Below are 15,000 nucleotides of genomic sequence, written 5' to 3'. Positions count from 1 at the left end.
TCTGTCTGTTCTGTGCATGTGTGTTTGTGTGTGTGTGTGTGTGTCTGTCTGTCTGTCTGTGTATGTGTCTGCATATGTGTGCACATGCGGTGCATATCTGTTTGTGCACGTGTGGATGCGCCTTTAGGTAAGTACAACAGCACTGCCTCAGTAAAGGCTGCACAGAGGTGATCTATTGTAAGATTATGTGTTGGTAACCTAACCGCATTAAGAGAACCTTAAGTCGCTACTTTTGTCACCTCAGCCATTTGTGGTTAAATGTTGCAGGGCTATTTGTAGTCTGCTTGTCCATAGACAGACACAGGCATGAGTGGAGGTGCAGCCTTACTGCTCGCTCCCCTCTGTGCCGATGTGACTGACGGGCTGATGTGACTGCTCTTCACATCTGTCTTCCTTTCTTCCCTTTCCTGTAGATATGCACATGATGTCTACCGCCATTACCTCCTCTTTACCCTGCTTTGTAGCACGCTTCAATAGGGCCTGTAGCGCTACCAGTCTTCAACACTGAGCCACATCTATAAGTCTCTCTCTGTCTTGCTCTTTCTGTCACTTTCTCACTCTCTTTTTTTACTCTTCTGTCTTGTCTGTCACTCAAAGGCTAGCCATAATCTATTCAGAAACATTATCAGACGTGGACCCCTGTGTTTATAGAGCTCAGTCCGAAGTGGAAAAACTAGAAGAACAATGGATTCCTCCCCCAGTCAAACCAATCTTGTTATAGCCATAAAAAACGACTAGATGGGGAAAATGTAATAAAGAGGAATATAGGGGAGAGGTAAAGGGGCAGGAAATTCTAGTGCTTGAGCAGCATATTTAAGGTTTATTATTGAGGGAGGGAAGAGAAAGGTCTTTAAAGGACGTTTCTGAGGCAGCCCTCTCTTCCCTCCCTTGTCTTTAAACAAGTGCAGTGTCAAAGACAAAAGCGATTGTGTCGACCTTCTTTCACAGTTGAGATGTTATTGTTGATTACTGTAATTCAAGTTTAACTCAAAATTGCAGCGGGTAGGTGGCGGAGTGCTTGACTGTGGCTGTGGAGGGAAAAGAGGTGGGAGGAGAGGGATGGGGGGGGGGGGGGGGGTGAATTCTTTTCAGACATAAAAAAAAAATAAAAAATAAAAAAATAGGAACAATAAAGAGAATCATTTCTGTCTGGGGCTAAAGGGCTGGCGGAAATTATAAAAGAAACAAAGAGGTATAACCAGCCACATCCTGTTCCCTTAGAGCTGTTTCTCTCACACACACACACACACACACACACACACACACACACACACACACACACACGCAGGCAGGAGCACACCAACACCCACACAAACAGACACCCACACACAATAATATATGACACCTAGCTCCACATGGGTTGAATGCATGCTTTCTCACACGTCTCGTGTCTAATTAAAACTTTCTCTTAGCCCCCAACACTGATCTCGCAGCCCATTACAAATGAAAAAAACGATTTTACGCCGCTAATGAAGCTAACACCAAAGTACAAAACAAGGACGTTGACCCCGGTGTTTTCTCCTGGTTGTGATAGAGCTGCAGGCCGGTGTTTACTGCCCCCTCTCCTCTCATGAGTTTCACCTGTAGCGTTTAGTGTGCGGTGTGACTGGAAGTGATACTGTGCTTGACTTCCTCTAAGGAGCTGCCGGCGCGGTTACGTGTGTGTGTGTGTGTGTGTGTGTGTCTGTGTGTGTCTGTGTGTGTGTGTCTGTGTGTGTGTGTCTGTGTGTGTGTGTGTGTGTGTGTGTGTGTGTCTGTGTGTGTCTGTGTGTGTGTGTCTGTGTGTGTGTGTCTGTGTGTGTGTGTGTGTGTGGGTGTGTGGGTGTGTGTGTGTGTGCATCCTGAGCGCGTGCAGAGCTGCGAGGGTGTACCTGTGACTCTGCCAGTCTGTCCCTGCCCCCCTGCACCCAGCTGCCTGCAGCGAGAGGAGAGAGAGCCCTCAAGGTCAACCTTAAGACATGCTTAGGGAGGCGGGAGGGAACTGGCAATATGCCTGACTGACGCACATACACACACACACACACACACCTTCCCTGCGCGAGACATCCCGCCTCAACCTGCTGGCTGACTAGGGGATTTCAGATTTTGGGTTGTGATCACCCTCTATCGCCATGCCCAGACAGAACAACAGAGAGCCCTCAGGCTTTCTTTCTGTAGACGCATATGTGCAGTATGTGTGGTGGAGTTTGCTAAATGTATGTGGAGCAACACTGAAATATGAAATAATCCATATTTCATAGTTGTTATTGGATCTCATAATTCAGAATATTACTTTCAAATATACATACAGTTTATGTCTTGTACAGAAATACACTGTATATTTGAATATATTATATTACATTAAATAAATACATTCTATTTTATTATATAATTGTTGTCTGATTAATTATAGTATATTGTGCAGTATTTAGCAAACTCCACAATGTTGCTCCTCAAAACTGGAATGTTTTCTTCCATCATATGTAAATTTCAGCTAGGTTTCACAAGTGCCACGAGCTGAATCTCACAAATTCAAAGTACTTGAGAAAGAGAATAAAAAGAAATAAAACTTTCTGCATTAAAATTCAGAAGATAATTACTTCCGTAACATAACCCCCTCCCATCCTGTTGAGATGTGTTTAGGTTTAATAGTCTCAGTAAAGAAAATAGGTTTTATCTCCTTCTCGTTTTCATTAATTCCTAATTGGGGTGGGGGGTTGTCTGTTATTATTTCTTAGATTAAAATAAACATAGCCCATTCCATGTTCAAACCCATCTCTCTACATGGGGATGATAAGGACTCCGAATAAATAAACAATTTCTTCTGTACTGTAGAAATTAAGTTGCTCAGAGCCTTCGAGCTAAGCCACTCTCCCTTCTTTTTTTCCTCATGACTTAAAAGCACATTTTACTCCGCAAATGAAGTTCACATTTTTTTGACCTGCTTTATATGTATATCTTTAATTAGTGTCTTGTTTAGCTTAAACCAACTGATTATCACATAGTCGTGACCTAATTAACGGGCAGACTGCTTAGCTGAAGTGCTGCACCCCGAGGAATGGGAAAGTTACCTTTAAAACTTCTCTAATCGTTGGCAACAGCCTCTCTTAATCCCACTAAACATACACTCTATCTTGCCAGCGTTAAGTTCCTCTGCGAGGGTGGGTTCACTGTCTCCTTTTCAGTAAAGGAGATGTTTTAATCACTTGTAATGTGCGCTGTCCATGCTGCTGCTCCTTAGGGATATCTCCCAGTCAGTGAACCACTTGTACTGTTCTCTGTTCCGCTCGCTATGTACTATGTGTATTGTTTTGTGTCCAAGGGTTACAAATTTATAGGGGGACATCATTGGCGCACACTGTCTCCATACTTGTGTCTCTGTGTGGTTATAAGGGTCTATATAAGTGTGTGTGTGTGTGTACGTCTGTGTGTATGTGCCTAAGCCTCTTGTCTGCAGTGAAAACACAGAGGAGAAAGCTGGGGCCGCCGGGCCAGTCTGATTGAGGGTGTTTGATGGGTATTTGAACAGAGGCGTTAAGTATCTGAGTTATGCCTGGAATGTGCAGCTCGGATTTGTAGTGGCTTTTTTGGTCTTTTTGCCTGCTTTGAACGGGCAGATTTGATCAGCTCCCCTCCCCACATCACTCAAGGCGCGCACGCGCACACACACACACACACACACACACACACACACACACACACCCACACACATACACACAGCCTCAAGACCGTCTAGTCATCTCCAGCCTTACAACCTTCCCCCCTCCCAGGGGCGAGGCATTGTGTAAGAGGTCTGTCACTGGGTGAACTATGGCATTAAGTAGCTCACATCCGGGTCAGTGGCCCCACACTGAGAGGAGAGAAGGGCCTCTCTTAAAGACTGCAGGTGAGCAGGCCCACAGCAGAGAGGCACCCAGGCACAAGGAGCCTACTGCAGGCTAAGGAGGAGGCCCAGAGACAGGAGGCTCCCTCTGCCCTAAATGGGCCTTTAGTGCTGGGAGATTAGCAACGCATACTATGCATTTTATTGAAATGATGAAAATAAGACAGGACAGGATATTGTTGTGTTGTTAGAGTCAATGGGAATTTATACAGTGGCAAGTCTGAGGCTAGTCCAAACATCTGATTTGTTTTTTGTTTTCTTTTTCTGTAGATGTTCTTTGTGATGCGCATTGTGACACTGTGTTGGTCTGAAGAGCTTAAATATTCTACCTGAAGATGGAGAGGAAGGGTGGGGGCTGTCGTCCTGCACGCTCCCGGTCTGGGAGTGTCCTCCTCCGGCTCCGCTCTCCTCGGTCACGTTGGAGGAGCCTGGGGTGGTCGACCTGCTGATGGACTGGGACTCGGGGTCGCTGGCTGAGCCGCGCCGCTCGTCCAGGTTGGTGTTGCTGTGCTGGAGGCTCTCCTCGACGTTGCGGCGCTCCTTGTGCACTCTGGAGTGGACCACCATCTGATGGTAGGTCCTAAAGACCCGACCACAGTCAGGGCACTCGGAGGGCTTCTCCTTCAGGCTGCCCAGGCCAAAGTCAAGGCCTTGGCCCAGACCCAGGCCGCCATGGTGGGACATGAACTCTCGGTGTCCATCAAAACCTCCTCCCTCTTCCTTCAGGGGCATCATGCTTCCAGCAACGCTGGTCTTGATCCCGTGCATGACCTCGGCATGCTGCTTCTGCTTGAGGCTGTCGGCAGAGCTTATAGGGGGGTACTCGTGCTTCTCTTTGTTGAAGTTCATCATGCCCGCCGCGTTGGCCATCTCCTCGTCCTGGCCATGGTGGCCGTGGTGCTGGTCCTTGGGCATGAAGGAGCGGTCCATGGCCATGCCTCGGGCCATGATCTGCCAGGCCTGGTAGCTGTTGAGGGGGTCCATCTCGGCCACCTTGGCCGCGGCCTGCAGGCGCTCCATGCAGCTGGACTTGAGCGGCGGCACCAGGTTGAGGCAGCCCAGGAGCGAGCGCTTCTCGTTCTCCCCCAGGGCGTGGCTCATGCCAGCCACAGGACCCAGCAGCTTGCCCAGCATCTCCTTCTCCTTCATGGCGATGCCGGCCTTGGCCAGCATCTGATGCTGCTCGGCCAGCCCCTGCTTGTCTGGGGAGAGGAAGCCGCCCTGCAGACAGGAGATGTAGCGCGAGTAGAGGTTGGCATGGGCCTCTTGGGCCAGGCTGCTCATGGTGTTGACAGAGGACATATCCTGGTCAGACGCCCCTACCGGTGGCTTGTTCTTGATGGCCAGCTTGTTGAGGTGGACCTTCATGTGGTTCTTGAGGAACCAGGGCTCCTTGAAGCGGCGGCCGCAGATCTGGCAGCAGTGCTCGAACGAGTCCTTGTGCTTGCGCATGTGGCCCTTGAGGAACCAGGCCTGGCTGAAGACCTGGCCGCACACCTCGCAGCGGAACTCGTTGGCGGGCTTCTCGCTCCCTCCGTTGCCGTCGCCCTGGCCCGCGGCCGACTCGGCGGTGATGTGGGCCTTCTCCACGTGCGAGATGAGGTCCTCCTCCTGCGAGGCGGCGAACTCGCACAGTGTGCACTTGTAGGGCTTGTGCAGGATGCGGATGTGGCGGTCCAGCTCCTCGCGCTTCTTGAACTTGCCCTTGCAGAAGGTGCAGCGGAAGCCCGTGGGTGGGTTGAGGCCCTGGTCCTCCGCTGGGTTGGCGCCGGCCGGCTTCGGGGAGGAGGAGAGCTGATTGGAGCTGTCCGGTGTGCCCCCAAGACTGGTGGGGGTGAGGAGGCCGCAGGCAGAGCCGGGCTGCTGCTGGTTGTGGGTCTGCGGGCCCAGGTGGGGCTGGTGGGGGAGGGTCTGGGAGGGCTGCATGTGGCTGCTCCTCATCTGCTTGTCCCTCAGGATGGCTCGCTCCTCCAGCTCGTGGAGCAGACGGTTCTCCTCGCGGACGCGTCCGCGGCCCTTGCCCAGGTTCCCCAGCTTGTGGGTGCGCAGGTGGATCTTCAGGTTGCCTTTCTGGGCGGCCCGGTGGTCGCAGTAGGGGCACTTGAAGGGCTTCTCCCCAGTGTGGGTGCGCATGTGCAGGGACAAGATGCTGTTGAAGCGGAAGCGCTTCCCACAGAGCGGGCACGGGTACTTGCGATTCTTCCGGGCGTCGTCTTCAATGTCGTTCATCTTGGACATGATGCCCAGGTTCTGACCATTGAGAAACTGCTGCAGGTCCACGCGGCCATTCAGAGCACCTAGTGCCCCGGTCTCCATGTCTCGGTTCAGTTGATTGGCGAGCAGAGCCATCTGACTGCTGATTGGCTGGCTGGCCAGGGCGGCGTGGGTCTTCTCGTCCAGTGGGGTGGCAGCTTTCTCTTCGGGGATCTGCTGACGGCTCGGCAGGTCAGGGAAGGCATGGCCCAGCTGAGCGGTTAGCTGGTGGAGCTTCTGGCTGATGGGGTAGCGGCCATTGAGCACGGCACTGCTGAGATGGGTGTCAGCATCCGAGATCGCTGAGGACACACCAAGGCACAAACTAGAATCCTCCATCCTATGAGACAAGAAGGAGACACAATAACAGGTACTTAGTAATAATGTCCATCCTCTCCATAGTATTAACTGAAAATAATTAAAACCGAAATATACACATAATATAGAGCTTTTAGTCTTTTGGTTATATGGGGGGGGGTGAAGGGGCAAATTTTATCACAGAAAACAATGTATTAAATGGATCAAACTATATTTAATTCATTTGGTTTGAAAAGAGAAAAAAGTGTGATTACAAAATAATAAGAAGTTTAATTTATTAAATAGCTATCCATATGTGATGAGAACACACAGTTAGAGGGAGCATGACAGAGCAGAGCAGCGACGAGAGTGAAGAAAAAAGAGGTACTTTGTCTTCGTTTGATTTATGAAGTACTACATGTACTCTCACACTTGGGGGGGAGGGAGTTGTAACTCTCAGAACTTTCTCTCGAACTGTAACATAATTTTGGTTGCAATAATTACCCAGTAAACATGGCAAGCGCAACATAATTAAGCTACTTGGGCCCATCCTATCAGAATTCCTCCAATTACACGCCTTAATGAAACGGAGCAATGCCATTGTCATGAAGCCGGCGCAATACTACAATTATGATATTAACAATAGCACTTAAAACCAAGGGGTTACTCCAGTAAACACAAGCTCTTATCTCTCCACTGCGACACTTGTCTTGGCGTAATTTTCCATTAAGAGCTGCATTACGTTTGATGCGAATCACTTTGCTCTTGCCTCCTTTTTTCTCTCCCCCCTCTCTCTCATATGGCTTCCGACTCAGAGAAAACAACAGTTGGTGTTATTGAAAGGGTTCCCAATGTATCAGAGGCTTTCCAGTCATTTAAAATGACTACAGAATGGCCCAGTGCACCACCAAGCTGAAATGAATACCCAAGCAGACCCTGTTGTCATCTGGCACGGAACTTGTTATTTAAGATGCCGTACGCTGCCTTAAGGAAGGATAATTGTGTGCTGTGTCCCCTCGCGACCAACAGGGTCAAGCTTCAGAAACAATAAAGTGAGTTTTGCTTTGGTCAACAAAATATCGTATAATATCTCATTAAGCTGATTAGTATGCTGCCTAGTAACAGTGGCAGTGTGCTATAACACATGATTATAATCAGAAAAATCCGTTCAGACACAAGCCACTAAGCAATAGCATTAGGTAGGCTCGTTTGAAGGGAAGAGTGACCAGGACTCAATGGTTAAGACTACTTCTCTCTCAGGGAAACAACTCTCTCTCTCACAGACACACACACAGACAGACACACACACACACACACACACAAACTCTCACACATGCACACTTTCTCTCTCTCTCTCTCTCTCTCACACACACACACACACACACACACACACTCTTTCTCTCTCTCTCTACATGGACACAAATGACTGAACTATGAATAACAGCTGACCAATACACTAATTAAGCCACAGGCCCTTAAAAAGAAATAGGATATAATTTCATTAAAAACATAGATCATGATCAGAACACCCATAATAACAGAAACGACAGCACATCTGGTGTGTAAAATCAATGAAATGCTTTTGTATTGACCAAATAAAGCCAGCCCGCCCCAACCTACAGACCACTGCACTAAACAAATGACAGACCCAGCACACACACACACACACAACAAATCACCATACAGACACACCAACACAGACTCACAGAGAAAAAGAGACAGATTCCTCTGAGAGAAAGAGAGAAAGACAGAGCAATAGAGAGAGAGAGTGGTAGGCAGTGGGAGTGGAGCACATATTTGCTGACACGCTCTCTTTAAGGACTTTAATAAGGCCTGCCTGTTCTTTAGCTATTTGCTCTTCCTACGCTGTGCTGCATGTGGACTCTTATCTCCCCGACATGAATAAAAACACAGTGGCCACTTCCAGTGGCTGCTGCACACATTGTGGGTAGCTATTGAATGCTGTCGCTTTTTTTTGTCCTCAAACTTCAGCGCACACATTTACAACAAAAAAAAAGGCGAACAAAAAAAAACAACTCTGCTGGGATTTAACAGTGCCCCTGATGGTGGATTACTGATGTAGTGACTTCTTATAGGGAGGCACATGTGAGTATGTGAGCTTTTGAATCTGTAGGGAACACATCTAGATCTGCGTCAAAACCTGAACGTGTGATCAAAAAGAGAGGGGGAAAAAGCTGTGCCACAGAGACTGAAATGATTTAATTTAGGGTGCACTTTACATGGGACAGGCTTCAATGTGCATCTGAAAGCAATTCAGTCAGAGTCACAGTCATTTCAAGAATGAGTTCTGGTGGGTATCACTTGAGAAACAAGTGCTATTTATTTGTTTATTTCAGTTGCAAAGAAAAAAAAAGAAGTTTGGTGGTACCCAGAATGCTTTGCAGCATCTGCATGTATCCGAGGGAGGCTTTTTGAAAGTGCTTCTCGCAAAATAAATCTATGATTTAAGCAAGGACTGATGAGCTGTTGCTCATTTGGAGAGAGATAGCAGCTTGCCCTTTTTCTTCAATTTGATTTCCTGCTTTATCTTTACCATATAACAAAGGCAGATAGACAAAGGAACAATATGAAATGAACTGACGAATCCAGTTTGTTTTTGAACGTAGCCTCGCTGACGAGTGTATGCAAATGAAGTGCATTAATATGCTTCCCTTGCTCCCAAGTCATTTCATTTTTTTCTGATTAAAAAGGACATTTCATATGGTTAAAGATGAGACACACACACCCTCAGACGCAGACAAACTGTGAAACAGACACATACATGCACACACACACACACACACACACACACAGACACACACAAACACAGACACACACACACACACAAATTCACACCATGCATGGTCTAAGTAAAAATGCACAATGACAGTAGTAATATTCTCCTCGCGCCATCACTCTATGGAAGCAATAATTATCTTTTAAAAAACATATTTTACTCGGTTTAATCAGGAAAACCCTGTGCCAAGTCTTATCTTTAAAGAAACAAAAAAGTATAATCTAAATACTTTTTGCACTTAAAATGCAGCCCTGCTGTCATGGTTAGAGCAGCATCAGATAAGGACCCAAAACTAATATGGAAATGAAAGAAATCAATGTGTGTTCTCACCAGCGAACTTCAGACATGTTTAAATTTTCACTGATTATAATGAATTAGCCACATTTGTAATAGACAGAATATATTAAAATGGCTCAATGTAGGTTTTCTGTGAGACTTGTAAAAATGCAATCCTTTGGTGTGCAATATTTCTGTCTGCTTCACTGTTTTACTCATTTCATTTATTTCTGGACAGTTCTATGTAGACTATGAGGTGCTATGGTCATGTTTCCCTCAAATCCCCTCTGTGATTTTAAGTGCTGTTTCAGTTATGACCTTCTCATCCTGAAGATTAGCTTTTTAAGCCATTGCTGTGAATGCCGTTGTTGTATCACAAGTCAAAGCAGCCAACCATTTCTGCTGAGCTACGCACCACTGAGCTCTCTGATGAGAAGCATCACATGTTTAAAACCACTTACCTTGAGAGCTAGCTTAGCAACAAGCTCACCACACGAATCTCTTCCACTGGCATAGCCTGAGCTGCACCTCCTAGGGCTATCACTGACAAAGCATGGTCACTGAGGCCTACTAGCCCACGTGCTAACTAAGGTAGAACTGGACCTTCCCACTGTACAAAGAGCGAGCACGGCGAGGAGTCGTGTTTGGTGGTGGCCCGGCGCTACCTGTCAGACATAGTGTAACAGCAGCATGCTCCAATTAATGCTTCAGCTGTGATCGAGCGTCTTTAAAAGCCACTGAGACTTCCTCTAGCGCATTCTCACAGACAAGTGGTACTCTACTTTACAGTTTGTGGTTAATATTCACTCTTTCAAGCAACGTAGCAAGCAACCTGATTTCCTGACTTTTTTTTTCTCTTTACTTTTTTTGCAAATTGCTTTGCAACTCTCAGCTCAATTAGAAGGTATCAACATCACAAGTGAAGTGTATATTTCCGTTTTGCTATTTATCTGCACTTATCTAACATGTCTCACAGTCGTGTGAGAGTGACACTCCCATGACTATAAGTCAGACTAAGCATTAAATATGTAAAAAAAATGGTGTCACTTAAGACTGATGAGAGTAAAATCATTTTCATGTACGGCACACCAAGGACAATTTCTGGAGTGCCGTGAAAGTCTCCTTCCTAAATTCAGGTGAGTCTGTGCTCCTTCTCAAGTGGCCCTGCCCCTGATGTATATGGCTGCAAATCAAAGGGCTGAGAGCAACTACGGCTCCATAAAACACGATTGCAAGCACCATGCAGCCTTGAACTGACCCAGGGAGAGGAAGAAAAACCGAAAAGGAAACAAGTATGGCATGCCTCACATAAAGCATAGGAAATGATCCAGACAAGTTCCTTTTGTTTGGGTGGTCGAAGGGTCAGTGTACTATTTGGAAGCTGTACAAGTGTTTGGGTACTTGGGGTTTTGTTGTTGCTTTTGTTGCTGCTGTGGCAAGATACATTTAGCTACACTTAAACTGGGTTCATTTTGGATGAAAATGGGTTTGGGATTTAATCACAGAAAACATCGCCTTCATTTCTAAACACCCATGCAATCAGTTGGCAAGTTTGAGGAGCCTTTCCTGAAAACACATCTGTCTGCATCAATACAGAGGAACGTAATGGACTGAAGGCCCATTAGTTACATGTACCTTTGTTATTTTAGGTATTTATCGACCAGAATCCATTGACTAATTACTATGCAATACCTCATTAATTTACCATGAGCGAGGTCATTGTCATTAATAAATCAATCATTATTTACTAACTGGGCAAAATTCAATCATACCGCCAACCAAACCATTAATGGCTCTGATGTAGGGACAAAGCTATGAAGGGTGGGAATGTTTGCCATATGTTACATATTTAATGGCTGGAAATATTCATGCATGCAATACATTTATGGAAAAAAGCACATGGCCTGAGATTAGAGATAGCTAAATCATAAGCAGACCCTGGTTTCTGAAAGCATTTCGAGCATATCGGCTGTCCCAGGCTGATCTCTCTTTACTCTTGTTTAGTCTAATGCAGGTGGTCTTCAGAATGATTCTAATTAATCCAATAAAACTCAGGTTGTTTTTCTTCCCTGCGATGCTCTTTGACTGAGCTGGATTATTAGAGGCTGTAATGAGGCGAAAAGAGAGGGTTCCCAGCACACAAAATAAACCAAATCAAATGAAACAAACGCTCACAAACATCTAGCCTAGTCTCAGACAGAAGGCCTGCTAAAGACAGATCTTTCGGTGGTGGACTAAGACATATTTCTGAGCATACAGTACAGTTGTTACCACATAGAGCTATTCTCATGATGGTTGTTTAACTGTATATGTAAAATAGCCACGCTATATTGAAGTGGATGGGTTTCTCGGTTTTCTGTTTCTTATTGTCTTCTCTCACTGCCACAGACATTCACACACGGAGAAAGACAGACAGATAGACACACACATGTGCACACACACACACACACACACACACACACACACACTCACAGACAATATGTCATTGAGGCAGTCTTAAGAGGACTTTTCAACAGGTAGGTCAGCTTTCAGCTCATCTCCACAGATCAGTATGAGGTCCAAAAAAAGAAAAGAGAGAGGGAGAAAGGAAAAAGAAAAATGCAGCTCTTTTCATCCGTCTGTCTGACAGGCTTGTTGGGATGCCAGTGAGGGGAAGATCAATGGGAGGAAAAGTGCATTCCCACAGTTCATTGTGCTAGTCAGTCACATCATAATCACCACCATCATCATCATCATCATCTGAGCTCAGGCAAAGGTTCAAAGCTTTCCTTTATAGTAACTACTGACTAGTACTATTCTCATGATGGCCTGATGTGTCTTGCGTATATGTGTATCCACGTGGGTGGACCTGTATTTGGAGTTTGTATATGTGTGTCTGTATTAGTCCTTGTGTGTGTGTGTGTGTGTGTGTGTATTTGTGTGTGCGTGCGTGTGTGTGTGTGTGTGTGTTTGTCCTTGTGTGTGTGTGTGTGTGTGTGTGTGTGTGTGTGTGTGTGTGTGTGTGTGAGAGAGAGAGAGAGAGAGATGTCCTTTTTCCATGCCTGCACGTTACACAATGGTGGCCACCTCAATGTGGCGAACCTCCTGCCTGCTGATTTTACGCTGTGTGTTGAGCGGAAGATTAATAGGGCTGAACATTTGTTAAACAGGCTGCTGCTTAGAGGACTGATGAGGTGCCGGGCCTCTGAAAGGGCTGCCAAAGGAGTGGCTGGACACAGGGGCAAGGAGACAGAAAGAGACCCAGAGACAGCAGTTTGCACTGCAAATATGGGTTAATGAAAAACTGAGCCCACTCGGTTGATTCTGGTTTAGGTTAGTCTAATTTTCATTTTAGCTAGTTTAGTTTCTATTCTCAGTTTCTGCTTGCTTGAGAGAAATGAAACGCACGGAGAAGTAGCTCAGTCAGTCTAGTTAGGCAATAAAATGCTTTTGATGTCAGTACAGGCACATCTATGTATCCTTAAACTGGTGTGTTTTTGATTTGTGTGTCTGTGTAAGCTTGTGTGTGTGTGTGTGTGTGTGTGTGTCTTCATGTGACTACTTCACCTTTCTGTGTCAGTGTAAAAGGCCGTGTTCTAATTACAGCAGGAGGGCAGGCTGCGGTCAGTTCGGTGATCACGCACGGCTCGGCCGCCGCGGAGAGAGAGAGAGGCCCGTGAACAATGGACACAGTGTGACAGTGCGCAGCCACCACTCGCCCCGGCCCTTACATCACTACCCCACCACCCCACCCCCCCCTAACCCCCAGCCTTCCATCCCAGGGACACACAGAGCACACTAGTGCTGGGGCCAGCCAGGCAGGCAGGCAGCCTCACAGGCTTCAAGCTAGAGCAGGGAGGGTTGGGGGGCATAAGTACTACATCATCATGGAGGGTCACACAGGCTTAACAACACATGAGAACGCATCATCCTCATGAAGGGGAAAAAATAAACAGCCAAGGGACTCCGTTGGAGTGAATGAAAACACTGCGGAAAGTTGCTACGGCTTTACCCGCACGTGCAGACCGGTTATCAAACGCCACAGGACAATCTGTTCCCTTCCAGGTTGTAACAAACAAAGATTGCCTTTTTTCCTTCTGCAAACTTCAAATGTCAATATAACCCCCAAATAAGCGAATATCAGAAATAATTGCTGTTTTCTTCTCCTCATGCTGGTTCTGTTCTTATGAGTTTTGCATAATGGCTCCAACAAGGGGTGTTGTTTTGACAGGTGGTGAAATCAAGTCGGGAGGAGAGGGAGACAAGGTTCAATTTAGTTTGTGAATCTTTTAATTGTTGCATCGTTAATTAAAGCAGAAAAAAGGGAGGGGGAGAGAGAGAGAAAGTGAGAGAGAGTGAAACACTATTCATCATCCTGTGTTATGCATACATGGGAAAACACATTGTGCTTCTGAGCAACTCAACGTATGCAATGCTTAAAGGGGGAGAGAGGGAGAGCAAAAGGAAGAAATCTGGTGTTACTTCAACATACTTACCAGCTCTTCACAACTGGAGTCTGTATTTTTTTTGGAGTTTCACACAAAACAAATGTATGGCTAATTAGAGATTCTCATTACGCAAAGCAAGTCAAGTAATTATTTTACATCATGCTGCCGTTAATTGAATGATTCTTCAATGTCTTTTGAAAAGATCTCCTTTCTTGTCTTGTGTTTTTCTCTGCAGAGAAAGGATGAGAGAGAGACCATAAACAGGTAGATGAGCCATATGCTCTTGAATGAAAAAGCACTTCTGTCGTAGCAAATGGACTTTTTAAATATTGAACCGCTGCATGTCTATTTAATACGGGTGATGTTAAATCTCCTTTATTCCGTCACTTTGATAAACTCCCGAGCTAATCTGAGAGAAAGTTTCCGCTCAGAGAGGAGCTCTCTGTCAAACCGCTTATGCAACTGTTCTCTCTCTCCTTTTCTCACACTCTCTCTCTCTTTCTCTCCCTCCCTTCCCTCTCTCTTTCTCTCTCTCTGTCCATAGAGCGTGCTTTTTAAAAAGGCAGCCCTTGCACATCCTGTTTAAGAAAGCCACTAATCTTATCAAAACCATCAGGAAGTCAGACTTGACTGGAAATGCTCGTGATTCTTCGCATACGTTACAATTTTTTTCCCCCTCATCTTCTTCTTTACCACTATTGTTTGCAGCTGTGAGCGGAGTGGCATTGTGGCTCAAATCATGACTGTGTTTCTCACACTGAGATCCGCCCGGACATGGAAGATGTGTGAGCGTGAAGGAGGCATATGGAGAGACGGCGTGGGCGGAGGCCTTTCTCTTTTATTAAGAGTAAAGTGCGCTTTATTATGGACTAATTGTAAGCAAAGGAAGTGTGCTGGGAAGGCGTGCTCTCGGGAGAGAGGGTGGAGGGCCGCAGGGAGATGGGGGCACATGTTTATTTATCGGCCTTTATCGGAAACGGTGGGGCCATTTCTCTCCCAGGATCAGAGAGACAGAGCGAGAAAAATAAAGAGAGAGAGAGAGAGAGAGAGAGAGAACAGTGCTACAACTCAGGCCAAGTAAAAAAGTG

At 46.2% G+C, this 15,000-nt stretch overlaps 1 protein-coding gene across 8 annotated transcripts in view; it reads right to left on the bottom strand.

The window, feature by feature from the left end:
- znf536 (zinc finger protein 536) overlaps window positions 1-15,000 on the bottom strand; it is a 160,025-nt gene that overhangs the window by 70,344 nt on the left and 74,681 nt on the right. For 6 of the 8 annotated variants that reach the window (XM_042061667.1, XM_042061669.1, XM_042061671.1 and 3 more), the window contains one exon: window positions 4,192-6,455. In XM_042061667.1, the coding sequence (XP_041917601.1) occupies window positions 4,192-6,454 (2,263 nt within the window). In that variant the 5' untranslated portion in view covers window position 6,455. Of the gene's footprint in view, window positions 1-4,191; window positions 6,456-9,946; window positions 10,238-13,960; window positions 13,968-15,000 lie in introns of those variants that run through there. The other 2 variants (XM_042061673.1, XM_042061668.1) reach the window with 2 other exon arrangements.

This window comes from Alosa sapidissima, chromosome 14 (assembly GCF_018492685.1).
Source record: "Alosa sapidissima isolate fAloSap1 chromosome 14, fAloSap1.pri, whole genome shotgun sequence".
In the NCBI taxonomy this organism is placed as follows: Eukaryota; Metazoa; Chordata; class Actinopteri; order Clupeiformes; family Clupeidae; genus Alosa; species Alosa sapidissima.
The sequence above is the reverse complement of the archived record's forward strand: the minus strand, read 5'-3'. Positions and strand labels throughout refer to the sequence as shown.